Raw genomic sequence first — 20285 nt, forward strand, 5'->3', positions numbered from 1 at the left:
GCCCGAGAACTTTTAGTTAAATAATCTTGCTTATCTTTCGGTCAAAAACCCTCCTTGCAACAAACAAATACTCTTGAAATTATTTGACCATCTTATTCTTATTGTTATGTGAATCTCTTCTAATACTGAATCCTGCTCTTCGCCCATACTCATTATAAAACTCATATGCAGCTTGTTCTGAAAGAAATTCCATGTCACATATGGGCTTATAATCTAAATTATATTCACAGATTGTAGCCACTAAATCTTTCATTTCCAATCTATAAAATAAATATAATAATGTTAATCTATCATACAATGATAACAGTCAAATCTATGATACAATGTTAATCTATGATATACCAAAACATTAATTGAAATCCAATTCAAAGCACCACACACTGAAAACCAATTAGCTAGTCTCAATGAGAAAGAGGGAAATTTTGAATTGTTGCAAACATAGGAACTAAAAAAGAAAGAAGCAAAGCATGCAGCAGAGACCAATAAATGAGAAAATATGTAGCATGAACCAATAAATAAAAGTATATATCAGGGGTAAAAGAAAACCAGAGGGATAAAAGAAAACGAACAACATGCAAATAATCCTGCTAACTTTATGGCAAGGATACATTCATATTCATACGTCTTCACAGTATCCTTGCCAATATATTCACACTAACCAAAGCTAAGGTAATATGAATATGAACGTAAATAAAGAGAAGAGGATAGAACCTGAAGCAAGAAGGAGAAGAGGACAGAACGTGAAACAAGGAGGAGAAAAAAAGAGAGGAGGACAAAACACAAAGAAGAAGAAGAAAAAAAAAAAGAAAAAGCGTTGGACATTAAATATCCTTTTAGTTGGGTGTTAGGGTTTTGTTAAAAAAAATTAGGAGTAAATTGAGTTTTTGTTTTAGGATGATGTGTCAACTTTTAAATCCCTTAGATTAAATTTTAATGAGGTGGCGTATGGAGAACAAAAGTAAAGCAGGTTATGGCAGAGAAAATCAGAGCAGAGGATCCGGATCCCTCTCGAATATATGTGAGTCCCACATATACTCGTGGAGCCCACCTCTATTAAAGAGGTGGTACAAATAGCATTATTGAATTATTAAGCCTATCCGTTGACAAATATTTCTGTTCTGTTTGTGTACAGATTTGTATGTGTGTGTATAATTGCTTCATCTTGAAAGAGGATGGTGGAGTCATTTTCTTTTGTGGGAGATTCGAGCTTCCCGAAATTGGCAGTTTGCAGTAGGATCTGCAGTGATGAGAACTAAGTTTAGGAAACACATTAATTCCACTACTACAAAAGTGAAAAAGACGACCAGAAAAAGACAACGGCAGAACAAAAAACTGTTGTTGTGTTTAAAAAGACGACGGTAACAAAAAACCATCGTGGATAAGTGCCTTAAACAACTAAAAAATGGAGGTACTGTTGAATATTTTTTAAAAACGACGCACAAATAAAAAAGCGTCGTCTTATTAAAAAGGTTTTCTTCAGAGTTAAAATCTGACCAAAAAACAACGACAGCAGGTATGAATCCACTGACGTAGAAAATAAAGACGACAGTTCACCAAAAAACCTGCCATGTTAACTCCTAACTAAACACGACCAACTGTTCTTAGTCCGTGTCGTATAATGTAATGGAATCCACGTCAGTATATTACAAAGCAATGACGTGTTAAATCAATGTACCATGACGCGAGAGATTAATTTATCGACTTATTATTTTGGAGTGTACTACGACGGTACCTACAACACTACTGTCGTATTTATTTACCACGTCCTAAGTTCAAATTACCGTCATATTTTATCTATTTATACGTCTGCCTTCTCTGTAAACCGCCGTCTTATTTTTATTGCTTTTTAAAATTAATTAAATTTTTTTTTAAAATTTTGGTAATATCTTTCTTAATATCTATCAGAAAGAACTACTGCCAAAATACTTAAAACCATCACAAGGAACAACCAATTATCTTAACACAAAACAAAATTTAATTCTCAATCCTCGACAACATTTTCGTCTTAAAAGGCAAATCTCTACTGATCAATATTTAAAAGGCAAATACATCGTGGTTTCTTTTCTGCCTTCACCCTCAGCTTGTTCAACTGTTTCTTCCTCTCATATGCAAGTTGGGCCCTCTCCTTCCTCTTGTTCTCAAGCTCCTGCACAGCCACAGATCAATATTTAACAGGAGCAATATTTAAAAGGCAAATCTCTATTGATCAGATGAAAGCTTGCCCAACAAACAATAATTTTAGATAATCAAAATCAACAAAGTGTGAAAAGCTCACTTGAGAGCATCAGGAATGACCATCCTCTTTATCTTATCATAAGGAGGTGGAACACCCTCGTATGCCTGCAAACGGGCAAGTGCGGCTGCTGATCGGTTCATAATTGTATATCATTTTGTACCCTTCTAGCTTATGATTTGGTTATGTTTTTGAGTTAAACTTGTGCTTTTAATCCTTTTTGTGTTTATCTTTCAGTTCATTGAGCTTTAGGTAATAATGATGGCTTTGGATAGTAAATGATGCAATCCATGCATGTTAGGGCCTAATTTGGATGAATGGATGAAGAGCTTAAAGACAAACTCAATTTTGGCTACAGTCCCCTGCCAGCCCAGTTTCGTAGGTCATATTGCAAGCTTTGTTTCAGCAACCTACATAGCTCGGATGAGGCCACATTCTTCATGAAAGTTGTTCCAATGGGTGTATACTATAACATATCCGAAATTCAGCCCCATTGGATAATTTTGGAGTCTGTTACCTAGCAAACACAGAACCATGCTCAGGATGGATCTTATCAGCGCGGAAAATGAGTTAGCAATTTGTTTTGGCCTTAACTTCCTCCTCCGACCTTGGATTGGCCCAAATAACATATGGCTGGAAAGAAGACATTCTGAACTTCAATTTCGAGTGCTTAAAGTCCTAATTTGATTAAGAGAAGCCCAAGTTGTAAGCCCTTGAAGTTGTTGGTCATGCTGATCTCAGCATGTGCTGGTTGGATGCTTGGTCATGGTGAGCTAGGTATGAGCTATCATTTCTGGTTGGAAGCTTGGTCATGGTGACATGAAGATGAGCTAGGGCTGCTGGTGGGATTTATTAGTGAAGTGCATCAACCATTTCAGATTTTATAAAACAAGTGTTGTATGCATTAGCCATACTTAATTCAGATTTTCAGCTTCCTTAGGCCTATATATAGTGAGGTTTCCCAAGCTTGTAAACACACCCCAAGGGGGGGAGCTCTCAAACACTTCTCTAGAGCTCCCTTCCCTTCTCTCCCTCAAATTCTCTTAGTTTCTCTTTCTAGTTTTCAATTGTTGTAATGAAATCTTTTGTGCTGAAATTCTCCTTAAGTTTTTCTTAGTTCCACTTTACTTTTCATTATGTAAATTCTTTTCTTTAGTTTCAAGTTTGATTAGTTTCCAAGTTTCAATTATGGTTTTTGTTCTTATTCATTATGCTTATAAGTTAATATGCTAGTTTGAATGATTGATCACCATTTAGGCTTGCATGTTAGCTATCTTGGTTTGAATTAAGAGTAGACACCATGCTTTAATTCGAATTGAACTATGAATAGGAAGAGTATGTATGGACATTCGACAACAGGGATTAGATACATGCTTGGTTGTTTAAATTGTTCTTCTATGCTTAATGGGTTCCTAATGCTTAATTTTAGGTTAGACAACAAATGATCAAATTAGGGAATTAGGAACACAAGGTTATGACCACACACCATGGCTTAATCATACATTAGCTAGAATCAATCCGTTAATCTAATTGAACTTGGGAACTTATCTACTTGAGTTAGTTATTTTCTTTCTTCCTTGTTTTATTTATTTCCTTTCTTTTTCATTTCTGTTTTGTGTAGGAGAAATGAATTGGATCATTCAATCACCAATCCTCGTGGGATCGACCTCGCACTTACATACGCTATACTACCGAACGGTTCGTGCACTTGCGAGTATCACAAGTTGAGGATGCAACTGAATCCATTTTGGTGCAGCTGTAATCTACGCAACAGTTGCACCATGCTTGGTCTTGTGAGGAATCATTCTGCAAACCAAAGACAATTTATACAAAGAAATTCCCCATGCTTGGTCTTATGAGTGAAATAAAGCAGAAAACGCAACTAAAAACATTTGCTTTCAGAAATACAATTTTTTAAAAGTTGATGAGACAGAGCAAAGGGCAAGAAGAAGTTGGAACCCTAGTTGAAAACTGAGAGTTAAAAAACGCGTGAAAAAATCATATTTAAACAAAATATCGTAAATATCCACGTCGGTTCTATTACAAATAGCGATGTCATATTTAACTAATCAACGTCGTCGTTTTCACTTCTGCAAAGAGAACGACGTCGTGTATTACAAACTTTTGTCGTGTATTAAAAAGAGAACGACATCGTTTTCAGAACCCCAAAGTAACCAAGTCGGTTTCTTAAAATAAGTAGTCGTTGAATTTCGAAGGACAATGTCAGTTTAGATAAACAAGCGCCATCATAACTACGTCGGAATTCCCAAAGTCGTTTGGCTTTAGTGATAACCATGTCGGTTCTGAATTATTTACCGTCGTTATAACTAACTACTAGGGCGGTTTTTAATAAAAACGTCATTGTATTGAACTCTAGGAAAATGTATAAACTTTACGTCACCTGACCTAGTGTTCTACGGTTCTCTGTCACCGATAAAATATCTCAGTTTTCCTCTCATTTCCCGATAAGCAGCATCATCGTCTGAATCTCATCATCGTCATCGTCTTCGTCTTCGTCTCCAAATCACCATTTTCTTACGTCGGAAGGAAACTTTCTTTGCACGCCAAAGGTTTTTTTCTCAATCTCTTCCCTTTTTTTACATTTCATTTGAAAGCCGTCGTTGTCTGGAAACAAGATTCTGTCAAATTGAGGAAATCTTTCACTGGTTTTGATTAAATTCATTAGTCCATGACTCTCACCACGTCAAAAGACGACAGTTCTATCTTGTTTGCGACGATAGAATCGACACACCACGACGGTCGTTAAATCCGACCTAATGCAAACTGCACGATGGTGGTTAATAACCATCATGGTGTGACAATTAATATGTCGGAAACAAGATAAAAACATCATCTGGTGGGAGAAGAACTGTCGTTTTTCTTGTATCCCATCTCAGTAAGACGACGGTTGTATTTTGTGTTCGACATTGTAAATTTTAAACCACGTCGGTTCTTAAGCTGAATAACCGACGTGGTGTATAAACATTTACGTCATGAACGAGATACAACCATCGTCTTATTTCCATACATGGTCTGAGAGACTGTTTAATAGGACGTCGTTATTTTCATGGTACCGTCTTGGTGTTGTATTTACGACGACAGTGTTGTTTTACAACCGTCGTCCTAAATTAAATATCACGGCTGTATTTTTTCGGACGTCGTTTCTTTATTATTACGTCGTTCTTTTTTAATAATCGACGTTGTTTTCCTTGCAGATGAATTAAAAATGGTTTCAAAATCTCAAAACAAGGAAGCTCAAGTGTCAGAGGCCAAATCAGTTTCAAAGGCTCAACTAATTGAAGCCAAATCAGTTTCAAAGGCTCAAAGGGATGAAGCCAAATCAATTTCAAAGGCTGAAATGGATGAAGGCAAATCAGTTCAAAGCAAATCCTCGAAGAGGATGAGATTTTCTTCTACTTCCGATAAAGACCCCAGCACAGCCACATTTGTTGAGGAGCCAAAATCCACCCGCGGTATCAACACAATGAGCCGTGTTGTGAAGAGGAAAATTCATAAGATTAAGCATGTGGTTGAGTTCAATAAAAGTGGCAGACCACATGGCAAGGCTGCTATTGAGATGCAGTCTTATATTGGTGTTTTGGCACACACCAGAGTCCCTCTTGTGGACAAGAAATGGGCTCAATTGCCCAAGGACGTGAAGGAGTAGATTTGGGAAGCTGTTCAAATGGCCTATGTTATTGGGGATGGGTGCAAGAAGATGGCCCTGTCGTCTGCCGCCAAAAAATGGAAGGATTTCAAGTATAACGTAACTAGGCAGTATATCCTTCCATTCGCACAGGACAAGGAGAAGTTAAAAGAACCCCCTGAGCTTTATAAGTTCATAGAGAAATTGCAATGGGATGCCTTTGTAGGTTCAAGGTTATCCCCAGATTTTGAGGCTGTGCATTCTGAGCAGAAACATAGGAGGGAGAAATTGGAGTACAACCATAGGTTGTCTAGAAAAGGGTATGTTGGTTTGGAGGACCAATTGGAAGAAACCATGCCCGGTGAAGAAATCGATCGAGCTCTTCTATGGAAGAAGGCAAGAGAAGATAAAACAGGAAACATCCCTGATCCAAAGGTTGCAGAGAAAGCAAAAATAATCATAAGTCTCACTAACTCTGTTCTATAACCGACATTATAAAATAAACACCACCACAGTTTTTATTTACTGTCGTTTAAAAATGAATAGACCGTCGGTTTTTGAATAAATCAGACGTCTAGATAGAATTAATACGACGACTTAAATTCCGGAGACGGCCGTTTTGTTTTAAGTTTACTCACGCACACACTCTCCCTCTCTCTGTCTATTTCACTGAAATTTGTGGTGCACAATTTCTGGAAAAGAATGCATATTTCAATCGAGTTTTTTCACTTCTTCATTAAAATTTACGACGGTTTTATCTCATCTAGACCTTAGAATATTTATACAATGACGGTACTTTTGTGCAGCCGTATGAAATTAAGTCCTACGTCTGTTTGTTCAATAGTCCATCGTCTTACTTTAAATACTACGACGGTCTTTGATTTATGTTTTAATCTATTTTGATTTTGAATATACGACGGGTTTTTTTCTCCCGACGTGTTAAATTAATACTACATCAATTATTTAAGAAAACCGTCGTTGTTTATAATTTACAACATCGGTTTATTTATCGGTTTTACACTCTGCTTAGTGTCTAACAATCTCTCTTTCTCTCTTTTAGGATGATTTGCAAAAGAAAGTCTCCGAAGGCACTCTGACTGTCTCCGAGAGCAATGATGTCTTGACTCTTGCTTTGGGAACCCCCGAGCATGGTGGGAGAGTTAGAGGAGTTGGTGCTGGCGTTTCCCCAACTCAGTTCTTCAATTTGCCGAGACAGCAGAGAGTGAAATTTGGTGATAAATTGAAGGAAAGTCTGATGGAGGCAGTCAGCGAAGAGACCTTAAGGATGGAGGCGAGGTTGAGGGAATGTATAATGGAAGTAGTCAGAGCAGAGAGGGAGGCTATGTTGGCACAATTCCGTCGACTAGTTCCTAATTTTGATCCCAACATGCTCAATACCCCAATTGTCCAATTCCTTTACCCCCTCAAGATCAAAGCCCAAAAATTCCAATGTCTGATAAGGCAAGCTGCTCTGGGGCCACTGGTATCAGACCCCTAGCTTTGGGATTAGAAGATCCAAAGCCTGATGCTGATACTGTTGGAAAACAGCAAGATGACACGGTAAAATCTCTGATATTTTCTTTTTCTGCCTTTTAAATTTTAAATAGACGTCGCTCTTTTTAATATCCGACGTTAACATTTAAAACAACGACAGTATATATTTACCGACATTGGAAAACAATAATACGTCTGTTTCTTCTAAGAACCATCGTGTTGAGTTAAATACCACGACACTTTTACTTGTTTTGCAAATTATTGGGCATTAAAAATAACGATTGTGTTTTTTGCCGTCGTCTATTTACTCCGTCAGTATTTACTAGAACTGTCGTTTATATTATATACCACGTCTGGTTTTTGGGTTTAGTTAGAGTCGTTTCTTTTTTTTGGTCTGAACTAGAGTCGTTTATTTTAGTTCACACACAAACTAACTTATATTTCTTTATTTATTTCTTTTAACAGGATCTCTCAAAGCTAGACATGCCACCTCCTCTGTTAGCCTTATGCCAACATTTCCAGACCAAGTTGTTGCCTGGTAACGAGGCTCTGACAATTCACATGCCCAAGGAAGTGTTTGGCTTTGAGCATGATACCTTCCTCTTCACTGAAGATATTTTGCAGTTTGGTTCCATGGTTGAGATTGGAACCACAGTGATATCAGTATACATGAGTTAATTCTAGAAATCCCATTTTGTTTTACATTTCCCTTTCTTTTAAATTAAATTCTCATTTAATTGACTTTCATATATTTAGGTACCTATTTGACTATTTAAAAATGACAAATATGGTAAACCTTATTGACCTCGTGGACCCTGGGCTAGTCAGCTCTCAATCTGGATCTCTATCAGAGCGAATAAAAAACCTGTCAAGCTGCCTGAAAACAGCAGATGGGAATCAATTTTTCTTGGTCCCTTATAATCCAAGGTTAGTACCCTTAACTATTTAAAGTATTTTCCTAAGCTTGTAATATTTTTCTTTGTAGTACTATTTAACCTATATGGATCATTATGTGTAGGGGTCATTGGGTGATGGTAATTGTGAGACCAGCAACGGAGACTGCCTATTACATGAATTCACTGCCAAAACGCTTCGTTGACGACGACATGAAAAGTATAGTGAATACGTAAGTTGATTTCTTCTGATCCAAGATTTTTTTTCCTTTAAAGCATTTGAATATATGACGGTTTTTTATAATACCGACGTTATAATGAGAATACAACGACAGTAAGTTATTACCGATGTTTTAAATAATTTATTACGTCAGTATTGTCTTAAAAACGTCGTGTTAATTTAATTACCACGTCGTTTGGGGTTTATTTAAGAATGTTTTAATTTTTTCTATTCAATTTTTTGTTATACGACGTTTTCCTCTTACCGACGTTATAATGTTACACAACGACGGTAATTTTTTACCGCCGTTAGAAACAAAATACCACGTCATTTGTTTTCAAACTCCGTCGTTTTGACTAATTTACCACGACAGTTATTATTTGTATTTAAATTTTTCGTTTTGTCATTAACACCCTTTGTTTTCTTGTAACAGGTCAATTAAAATGTTTAACATTCATATAAACAAAAATTCACCACGTAAATAGGCCATTTGGAAAAATCTACACGGCACTCCTGAACAACCAACAAGTGTAGAGTGTGGCTATTATGTGATACGATTCATGAGAGATATAATTCATGATCCAGACCTAGATTTCGAGAAGAAGGTAAAAGGCAAAATTTTAAATATACTTTCATTACTTTATAACACGTCGGTTTTTTGGTTTATTTTTCAGTTTGAAAAAAAAAAAGATCGAGTTCAGTATACACAAGAACATATTGACGAAGTTAGGCATGAATGGGCAGAATTCGTTAACAGGCAAATACAGAATGATAATTGATGTACATAAATATTTATGAACAATGTTTAGGTTTATTTTAGTTTATTTAAAATGTACATAAATATTTTTGTTGTAATCAATCGAACAACCATCAAAAAAATTAATTTTTTTTAAAATTTGTTTAGTTCCCAAAAACCAACGTCTGATTCTAATTTAAACGTCTCATATGTGTACACAATGGTCGTCTTGCTATAACTGAAAATATAACATCGACGACAATTCTTAAAAACGACATGTAACAGTCATAAACACGATGGTTTATAATTAATTCATCTTGTACAGATGAATTTTGTACCAATATACTACGTCTGTTAGTACAACCACATCGACGTCTTAATAATATACAAAGGCGGTTATTATAAAAAATTTGACGTCGTATAGATAAACAACGTCGGTGATCCAAAATAACATGACGTGGTAATACAATAATAACCCACGTCGGTTATCCAAACAATTGACGTCGTTTTCTGTTCGTTTCAACATCTAAAAAATATATGACGTCAGTTTGTGATCTTTAACGTCGTTGTAAAAGGATACAACGTTGGCTAGGTCATTTGGCATTTAATTTTAAATGACTTTTATATTTTATTTAATTCCATAGTAAATTCAAAACTAATTCCAAAAATTAAACTGACAACTACCAAGCACTCATTGAAATATTGTCTCTCCCCTAAAGCTTTAAAAAATATAATTTTAGAAATATTTTTTTATTGTATTTAATTACTAATATTAATAATATATTCAAAATAAAATCTGAAAAATATACCGACAAATTCTATGCACTCATTGAGACAATATCTTGCCCGTTAAGGCCTGAAAAATGTAATTTTAGTTTTCAAAGTTCAAATGATAACAAAATTCAAACAAATTTAGAGACAAAGCACGGTACTCCTTATACTTTACATAACATAACCCTAAAGTTTATGTGATCCATTGGTGCTCATAAATTCAAAATGATGAAATCCATATTTTAGCCTACTATTATAGAAGGCATTGTTGTAAGGAGTTTGTAGCAATTTTCGGTTCATTTTTCTCATACTTGTGTTTTTTTTTTTTTAAAAAAAAATTATTGTAAAATTTAGGGTTTAGGGTTTATTGAAACGACGCCGGTTTTAAGAAAACGCTGTTTTTGGTCAACTACGTAAATCAAGACTAATTTTATTATATTAACGACGTCGGTTATTAAGTGGCGATGTATGTTCTGTTTACAACGTCGGTCTGGTGTAGAAACCGCCGTCGTAAGTGCATATTAGACGTCCATATATAAGTATTTACCGACGTCGGTTATTAAGTGGCGATGTATTTTTGACCGCGATCTAAAATTTTCAAAATTTCCCTTTCACCCTAAAATAGTTCATTCTCTCTCTTCAACATAAATTTGTCTTAAAGTTTTCGCTCTCTCTCAAAGCAATGGGTATATTCTCTCAGCTCTCTCTCAAGCTTTTGTTATATTCTCTCAGCTCTCTCTGAAGCATTGGTAGTCTTATCCATGTAAGTGCAAACCCTAATCTCTTTATTTAATGATATTGCACGGCTTCTTAAATCCATAAGTGTTTTCGTTCGTAGCTATATTTGGGTTATTTTATGTTTTAGTGTTTGCATTCTTGTAATAATTACTCTCTGTTTGGGTTCTTTTATGTTTGTTTGGCCATGGGTTCTTGGAAAAGGAATGAGGATAGGAGATTTAAGCTTTTTTTTTTTTTAACCACGACGACGGTTGATGGATCAAACCATCGTCTAAATGTTTATTATACGTCGGTTGTTCATTTACTCCCGTCGTCTGAGTTTTAAGCCGCAACTGGTAGCCTAAAGATGGCTATTTCTCCATTAAACGTCGTCTTTAGGCTACCAGAACCCCGTACAAATTTCTGGGTTTGGGTATCTTAATGACGACGGTAACTATAGATGTCGTCATCTGAATTTATATTAAATGACGATTATGTTGTAAAACCCATCGTCTTGTTCATGTTTTATATTTTATTTTCAATTTGTTCTCTGCTATTTGAATGAGGTAGTGTTTCATTGCTGGTCCTTCCACTTTAATATATATATATATGATTTTATAGAGTGTGAGATGGATAAGTCATGGATGCATGCGGATAGAAGATCAAAGGCATATGAGTTAGGGGTGGAAGGATTTTTGAATTTTGCTATAAAAAATCTTGGAAATACAACTCATATTCGTTGTAGCAGATACAGTTGTTGGCCAGTTATGTTAGTTACATATAATCTCCCACCATGGCTATGCATGAAGAGGAAGTTCATGATGTTGACCTTATTGATTTTCGGTCCTAAACAGTCCGGAAATGATATAGACGTCTACTTAGAGCCTTTGATTGATGATTTAAAATCTCTATGGGATGGGATTAAAGGAGGAGGAGGGTATGATGCCCACATAGGAGAATACTTTACACTCAGAGGTGTATTACTGTGGACAATTAATGATTTTCCTGCCTATGGAAACTTATCTGGTTGTGTCGTTAAAGGATATAAAGCTTGTCCAATATGCGGCGATGATACACCTACTCACAGGTTGAAAAATGGCCACAAAATTTGTTACATTGGGCATAGAAAGTGGTTACCAATCAATCATCCGTATAGGAGGCAACGTGCAGCTTTTAATGGGAAACTTGAATATGGCATGCCTCCCGAGCCATTAACCGGAGAAGAAGTGCTGCATATGGTTGAAGATATTAATTACATATGGGGCTCGAAAAATGGGGGAAGTGTTGGTGAGAATGATGGTGACAGAGTTTGTTGGAAGAAGAAATCAAAATTCTTTGATCTTGAGTATTGGAAATACCTCCCTGTGAGGCATGCCCTAGATGTTATGCACATTGAGAAGAATGTTTGCGATAGTATCACTGGTACATTGCTAGAGATCCCTGGAAAAAATAAAGATGGGATTGTTGCTCGATTAGACTTATTGAACATGGGGGTCAAAACTGATTTGCAACCCGAGTATGGAAAAAGATGTACTCGCTTGCCTCCAGGGCCTTGGAATTTGTCAAGAGCAGAGAAGAGAGCGGTTTGCAATTCTTTCTATGGTATGAAGGTCCCTGAAGGTTATTCTTCAAATATTAAAAATCTTGTATCTTTAAAAGATTCAAGACTTCTTGGCCTTCAATCTCATGATTGTCATACCTTGATGCAACAATTGCTCCCTGTGGCAATTCGTTCTGTTTTGGAGAAGCCTGCAAGGTATGCAATAACTCGATTGTGCTTCTTCTTCAATGCTATATGTGCAAAGACGGTAGATGTTTCCAAGCTAGATAAGTTGGAAGAAGATGTAGTAGTTACTTTGTGTTTGCTTGAGAAGTACTTTCCCCCTTCATTCTTTGATAGCATGGTTCATCTAGTAGTACATCTTGTCAGAGAAGTTTGTCTATGTGGGCCAGTATATTTTAGATGGATGTATCCATTTGAAAGATATATGAAAGTGCTAAAGGGGTATGTTCAGAATCATACTCGTCCCGAAGGTTGCATTGCTGAGCGGTATATAGCTGAAGAAGCTGTAGAGTTTTGTACCGAGCATTTATCTTATGTTACTACAGTTTGAGTGCCTTCAAGCCAGAAGATGGGAGTTTCAAAGCCATTATCAGGTTGCACGGTGAGCTTAGTTGATCTGGACTTGTTAAACCGGGCACATCTATATGTCTTGGAGAATGCGGAGGAAGTCCTACCTTATATCGAGTACGTATGAGTTTAATTTTTCATATGTAGCCATTTTAAATATTATTACTCCTTATGTTTATCTTATATACAAGGAACCGTAATGCGTATTTTTTCTTGTCAATTGTAGGGAACATATCATCCACATCAAGACCACTTATCCAAAATTTAGAAAGAGAACAAAGTGGCTACAAGATAAGCACAATAGCACTTTCATTCAATGGCTACGCTTTAAGGTATATATGTTATTGAATGACATATTGAACTTTTAATTTTCTTTCTTTCTATATGTTAGATTGAATTAAGATATAGGTTTAATTTGCAGGTTCAAAGTGAACTTAATGGGGAAGACAATAATGGCGTTTCAGAAAATTTGAGGTGGTTAGCAGCTGGTCCAAGCATGGCAGTGCCATCATATAGGAGCTATCTTATTAATGGTGTCAAATTTAACACCAAGGCACAAGATGATGTGCGAACTGTCCAAAATAGTGGAGTTTATTTACTTGCACATACTATGCAAGTTGCTAGTGCCAAGGATAAAAACCCTATTGTCTCCAATATGGGTTTTTATGGGGTTATTCAAGAAATTTGGGACCTTGACTACCAAAAGTTTAGAATCCCAGTCTTGAGGTGTGATTGGATAGATAACACTTTGGGCCTTGTAGTCGATGAACTTGGATTTACCCTTGTAGATCTGAGTAAAATTGGACATAGGAATGACCAATTTGTTATGGCTTCTCAAGTCAAACAAGTATTTTATGTTGACGACCCAATGCATCGTGGTTGGTCGATAGTGTTATCAATGCCTAATAGAGAATATAATGATGTTATTGGTGATGATGTGTTAGGTGATATTAGAATTGAGTGTGAGCCATTTACTAGAGGGATACCAAATGTTGACACATTTGATGACCTAGTGGATGAGTTTGGGAGTGAGAATATTAGAGATGGGTGTGAAGATATATGGATTGATTGATTGTTGTAATGTATGACATTAGTTATGCAGTTAATTGTATGACATTAATTAATAGCTCTGTATATCATTTTAATTCCGATCACATTTTCATTCTGCAGGCTTTGGGCACGACAAATCAAAAATTAAAAATAATCGGTTAAAGCTGAAAATACGACGGTCAAGTTACAAAAATCGCAAAGAGAGACGTCTAAAAAATAACCAACGTCGGGTTTTCACAAACGACGTGGAATGCCAACGCAAAAATGAAATAAAAACCGTCATTTGAAAAAGAAAACACGTTGGTTAATTAAAATTAATTTCAACACGGTTAATAAATATTAACAACAATGACGGTAAAGAAAATAATCAACGACGTACAATAAAGAATAACACGACGGAAGAGCTCAAACCGACGAATTTACGGATACCATCGATTGATGATTACCGTCGTAAAAACAATGTTGCACGTCAGTTATAATAAAACAATTGACGTCTCGGATAATACACACGTCAAAAAAGGTTATAAAAGAGACTTAACAAAGACTAGCCACGTCATGGAATAAACAAATCACTGACGTAGTAAGTTATATAACAACGTCGAATAATTGGATTCTTGGGACATAGTAAAGTTCTAACCACAACCTTCATTTTACAATAACCGACGTTAACTCCATAATTCAAGGCGTTTCCTTACTTCTTAACGACGGTTAGGCTAAAAGCAATGACGTCTCAAAGATTACACACGTCTAAGTGGCTCACAAAAGAGACTTTTAAAATGCCAACCACGTCAAAGCCTATAAAAACCGACGTTGTAAATATTTAGCCACATCCCAAAATGTGACTCCTAGGGCATAGTAAATGGATTAAACATGACAGATATTTTAATTAACCAACGTGCAATATTAAATCCACGTCGTTTATTTCTCTGTTCAAGCAGTCAAAATCATTTGCAACGTCTGTGGTGACCTAAAGGGTCATGGTTATGTTTTTTTTACGTCAGTCCAAGTAAATATGTGCCATGTTAAAGCTTTCAAACGTCACTTTTTTGACAAAAGTGACGTCTAATTTACCATGTTATATGTTTTAGACGTTAGTTTTTTTTTTTTATTTAGTGAACGTAGTATATATTAACCACGATGGTTTTTACGTTTTACACGTCGGTTTTATTTCAATTAGAGCCGTTGATAATCATTTTTACGTCTGGTTTTTAGTTGTTCTTGACATTTAACATTATTTAAATGTCTGTGTTTTACTAAAACCGTTGTCTAATATAGTCGAAGTTGTCTTTTTAAGCTATTTATGTATGAATTAGACGTCGGTTTTAGTTTTTTTTAATGACGTGTGATATATTAACGATGTCGGTTATTTTCCATCGTTATTTTATGTATTAAAAGATGGCGGTCGATTTCACGTCGGTTTTAAAACATGCTACACGACGGTGGATTCCCGTTGTTTATTTCAATTTCTGTAGTAGTGTTCCTTCATAACTCCCCTGATTATTATTCCTTGTAAGCTTTGATGTCATATGATCCTACTAGTCTTACGACCGCCCTTGACTGTTAAGTATACCAACTACCCCAGTATCGTGATTCCTATACCTAATACAAATGAGTCAGTACTGTAGTACATTAATTGGTCTATAAATAACTTCATTTCAATTCCATTCAATGAATTGTAGCCAGCTAGGGACACATATGTATGCTTCAATGATGAGAGGCACGTTCATAATCCTTGTGTTTGCTGTGGGAACTTGGATCAGTTCTGCTCATGCAAGGGCTTTGATAGGTAAATTGTCATATATGATTTGATACCAAAAAACCATGCAATAATTGTATGTGTTCTTCTGTTAAATATATTTTTTGTAGTAGTGTTCCTTCATAACTCCCCTGATTATTATTCCTTGTAAGCAAGGGCGGAACCAGAAATTTTTTAATGGGTGGGCTAGCTAAAGTTATTAGCTTAAAATCTAATGATAAATTTTTTTTGTACTTACATTTTCTGTAGTTTTTTTAGAAATAAAAGTATACATTAAATCATATAAATCACATAATTGTAAACACAAGGAAAAAAATTGAAATTAGAGCCATATTATTCGCGAAAGGGTGAATTTCATTTAGAAAAATGCTTCTCTTTTGGAGACAAATTAAAAGAAATTTTTTAAAATTGATGTTGGGATAAACTTTGACACCAAATACAAATGTGGAAGATCTCTTACTATGCATAATGGGGCTGAAATTGTATATTTATTTATTTATTTTCAGTTAAAATATAGACTATATGTATATTTAATTTGTTTTTTTTTCCCAAACTGTCCCTGGGCAGCCCTTGCCTTGGTTCCACCAGTGCTTGTAAGCTTTGATGTCATATGATCCTACTAGTCTTACGACCGCCCTTGACTGTTGAGTATACCAACTACCCCAGTATCGTGATTCCTATACCTAATACAAATGAGTCAGTACTGTAGTACATTAATTGGTCTATAAATAACTTCATTTCAATTCCATTCAATGAATTGTAGCCAGCTAGGGACACATATGTATGCTTCAATGATGAGAGGCACGTTCATAATCCTTGTGTTTGCTGTGGGAACTTGGATCAGTTCTGCTCATGCAAGGGCTTTGATAGGTAAATTGTCATATATGATTTGATACCAAAAAACATTCAATAATTGTATGTGTTCTTCTGTTAAATATATTTTTTGTGATATTTTAACTATTTCCCGTGGGCTGACAGATTTTAAGTTATAACATAGATTTAAAACTTAAAAACCCTAACTTAATGCACGTTGCCAAGAATAATATCAAAAAGTCGTAAAAATTGATCAAAACTGTTGTGAGTCGAAGCAAATGTAGAAAATAACAGGCGGGTCTAAGGGCGTCTGTATCCAGAAAAATAAAAATTAAAGAACATTCCGTTTACACTGGCAATCTATTTTAATCTAGAAACCATCAACTAAAATTATCTACTGATCTGCATTTACATGTATGCATGTTGCAGGAACTAATCCAAGGGATCAATCCATGAGGATAATCATATTTGGAAGGTCCTCAACCTCTGCTGCTATCTTGTCCCATCAGACAACAGTTGATGATCCTTCTTGTACGGAAAGTTCTCCTCTGCCTCCAAGCAAATCGCCGCCACTACCCCCTTTTACTCCTCCACCTCCAGACCCAGGACCTTCACCTCGACCGTCTCCTAGGCCAACGACATACCATGGTATTGTAACTGGTGGTGGTAGTCTGCGAGTGTCCAATGTGGCTTCATTTTGAACATCAAAATCAAGCCGTTCATAGATGATGAGGGTGGGCCGTACACCTTCTATTATGTATTTGCTGGTTTAATTAGAATAAGGACTAAGCTCTTTTCTAATTTACTTTAATTAGAATCATGTTTAGCTTAATCATCCAGTTTCACTTTGAATGCTAAAGCCATTCATGAACATGTCCCCGTGCTGTGAAGATCAGTTTCCTTCTTCCTCTATGGAATATTCTTTCTGTTAAGCATGGTCGAAAGATAGTAATCTGGGTTTTATTTTAGAGATAAGAAGAATAAAGTAAAGCTCAATATATTTCTCTGAAAATGTTTTCTTACGCAATGAATGAAAATGATCTGTGTTAAAAGTTGTTAAGTTTAATTAGTTTTAATTAAATAAAGCTGACATAGCCATGAAGAGACCAAGTCAAGCTGAAGTCCTAGAATATAGAAGTTGTGGTTTAGTCTGTTTACCACGTTCAAATTTGCTTCCGTTGCTTAAGGTAGTTGAACTCCACAAAATCTGCACTTGTTGTGTTAGTGGTTATTGTGGAGATTGTTATTTTGTAAGCTTTGTTTTTCAGATATATATAAGAGAGGAAAACTGCCGTATCTCTGTACTGCGAAATATTCTGTTCAAGCATCCTTTACGTTTAAGTTAATTCCAGTTTTTAACAATCTGAACCAAGACTTAATATATATATATAGCTAACTAAACGTACATTGCTTCTTCACTAAGCTACGCATGCTAACAGTCTAACTAATCATGCTAATAAGCACGTGAACACCTTAACCAACATGCTAATTAACACGTCAAGCTAACAGCCTTGTCGTCTCATCTTAACCAATTGGACACCTTAATTGCAGCTGGGGGAGACCCAAGGCTGAGATTGGAGCAGTGTTTGACAAAAATGGGACTATGAAGGCTGAGATTGGAGCAGTGTTTTCCTATTTCAATTGAGAATGTCGGCAACTTGTTCATCAGTAGGAACATATTGAACAATGAGATCTTTGTTCTGAACTTTCTCACGAAAGAAATGAAAATCAATTTCCACATGCTTAATATGTGAGTGAAACACATGATTAGCACTAAGAGCTAAGCAGGACTGGAACTTCTGGAATGAACATATGCAGGTCACAGAAAACTTGTCAAATCGAGGAAATCTCTGCAGCACAATGAGCAAGAGCACAATACTCGGCTTCTGTGGAGCTACGAGAAACTGAAACCTGCTTCTTTGAAGACCAAGATATGGGATTATGACCAAGAAAAACAACATAGCCTGTGGTGGATCTGCGAGTATTAGGGTCTCCAGCCCAATCCGGATCACAAAACCCTAAGAGAAGCATAGAACCAGGGGAGAAAGTAATACCATACTGCAATGTTCCTTGCAGATACCTTAGAATTAGTTTGACAATACCAAAATGTACATCTGTAAGAGTATGCATAAAAAACAGAGCATTTCCAGTACAAAGTTGCTCTTTTTTTTCACGGTATCTCCGATTAAGTATGGTCTGTTTTTTTTAAAGAAGGAATGGCTCTGTTTAGTAGTGACAAAAATTGACCATTTGTAACCCCATCTCAATTGAAATTCTCTCAACCCAATTTATGTGTTTTATTAGGGTTGAGTATACGTAATTTATAGTCGCTAAGATTCTTCCATTATGCTACACACTACTTATTTAAACCCCGCGTCCCCAACCAATTCAGCTTTCAATATATACTAGCCATTTGACACGCACTTCCCGCATATTAATTGACTCTATCCAACTCCACTTACATGTGGGTGACGGGTTCAATGGTCCAAGTATCTGTTCATGGCTTGTTCATGGCTTTCTCCCATGTTTAACTTCGACTTTTCATTACTAGTGCGAATAATCGATTGCTTAGATTGACTTTTATTTGAGTTGAACAACCAGCAACCATTGAATTTCAAGCCATATAACCTCTATATAATTCACATATGATACGGTCAACAATCACAAACAAACAATAGAAGTAGTCTCGTCTCAAACTGCAGGGGATATATATATTCAATGATATAATAAGGTAACCAAAATAATAATTTATATGCGTTATATTTTAAAAGTCATATATTCGCATTAATTATGGTGAGAATGTCGGCAACTTGTTCATCAGTAGGAACATATTGAACAATGAGATCTTTGTTCTGAACTTTCTCACGAAGGAAATGAAAATCTATTTCCATATGCATAATACGTGAGTGAAGCACAGGATTAGCACTAAGAGCTAATGCTGATAAGTTGTCACTACAAAAAACAACATAGCCTGTGGTGGATCTGCGAGTATTAGCATCTCCAGCCCAATCCGCATCACAAAACCCTAAGAGAAGCATAGAACCAGGGGAGAAAGGAATACCATGCTTCAATGTTCCTTGCAGATACCTAACAATTCGATTGACAATACCAAAATGTACATCTGTAGGAGTATGCATAAACTGACAGATTGTGTTAACTGCAAAGACTATGTCTGTCGAGTAAAAGTTAAGTATTGAAGGGCACCTACAATACTGCAATAGAGTGTAAAATCAGCTAGCAATCATCTTTCAAAACTTGAGGGTGTGCTACAAGGTTTACATGTGTCCATTGCAGCTTTCTTTATTAAATCTTGATTAACAAACACTTTTCCATTAGCTTGATATTGTACCTCGAGACCAAGAAAATACTTAAGCTTGCCCATATCTTTGAGTTCAAATACTTCTCCTAGGTCCTGAATAACAGAGGATACAAGCACAAAGTTTGACTTTTCTCAATGCCCATATTACCCCCCAAAAATATCCCTTTTTATTTCTTATTTACCATAAAAAAAACACTCTCTCCATTTATTGGACCACAGTTATTTCTGAAATTCCCAATATTTAATACGAGAAATTAGTGTGTGGTACTGAAGGATAGGTTACGTAGTATAACTTGTTCGCGCGTTCTAATACGGATCAATGATAAGGTTGATATTTCCCACTTTTAGAATATATTATCAATAAATATTCACTTGTATTATAACATGTGGACGAGTGATACCATGTGACCGAGTTCAAAAAAAAGAAAAGAAAAAGAAATAGCAAATTTTAAGTGGAAGTATCACGAGCTGACTTGGTGCACTGTACACGTGGTAATTTCTCCATT

General features: G+C 35.9%; 1 protein-coding gene across 1 annotated transcript; it reads left to right on the forward strand.

The window, feature by feature from the left end:
* The first annotated feature begins 15558 nt into the window (after nucleotides 1–15558).
* Nucleotides 15559–17392, forward strand: LOC110773521 (uncharacterized). The gene is made up of 3 exons (XM_088250020.1): nucleotides 15559–15677; nucleotides 16411–16517; nucleotides 16890–17392. The coding sequence occupies exons 2-3, from the start codon at nucleotides 16427–16429 to the stop codon at nucleotides 17159–17161; spliced, it is 363 nt and encodes a 120-aa protein (XP_088106146.1). The 5' UTR covers nucleotides 15559–15677; nucleotides 16411–16426; the 3' UTR covers nucleotides 17162–17392.
* The last annotated feature ends 2893 nt before the right edge of the window (nucleotides 17393–20285 follow it).

The sequence above is a fragment of the Prunus avium genome, chromosome 3 (genome assembly GCF_965620075.1).
Source record: "Prunus avium chromosome 3, drPruAviu1.hap1.1, whole genome shotgun sequence".
Classification (NCBI taxonomy): domain Eukaryota; kingdom Viridiplantae; phylum Streptophyta; class Magnoliopsida; order Rosales; family Rosaceae; genus Prunus; species Prunus avium.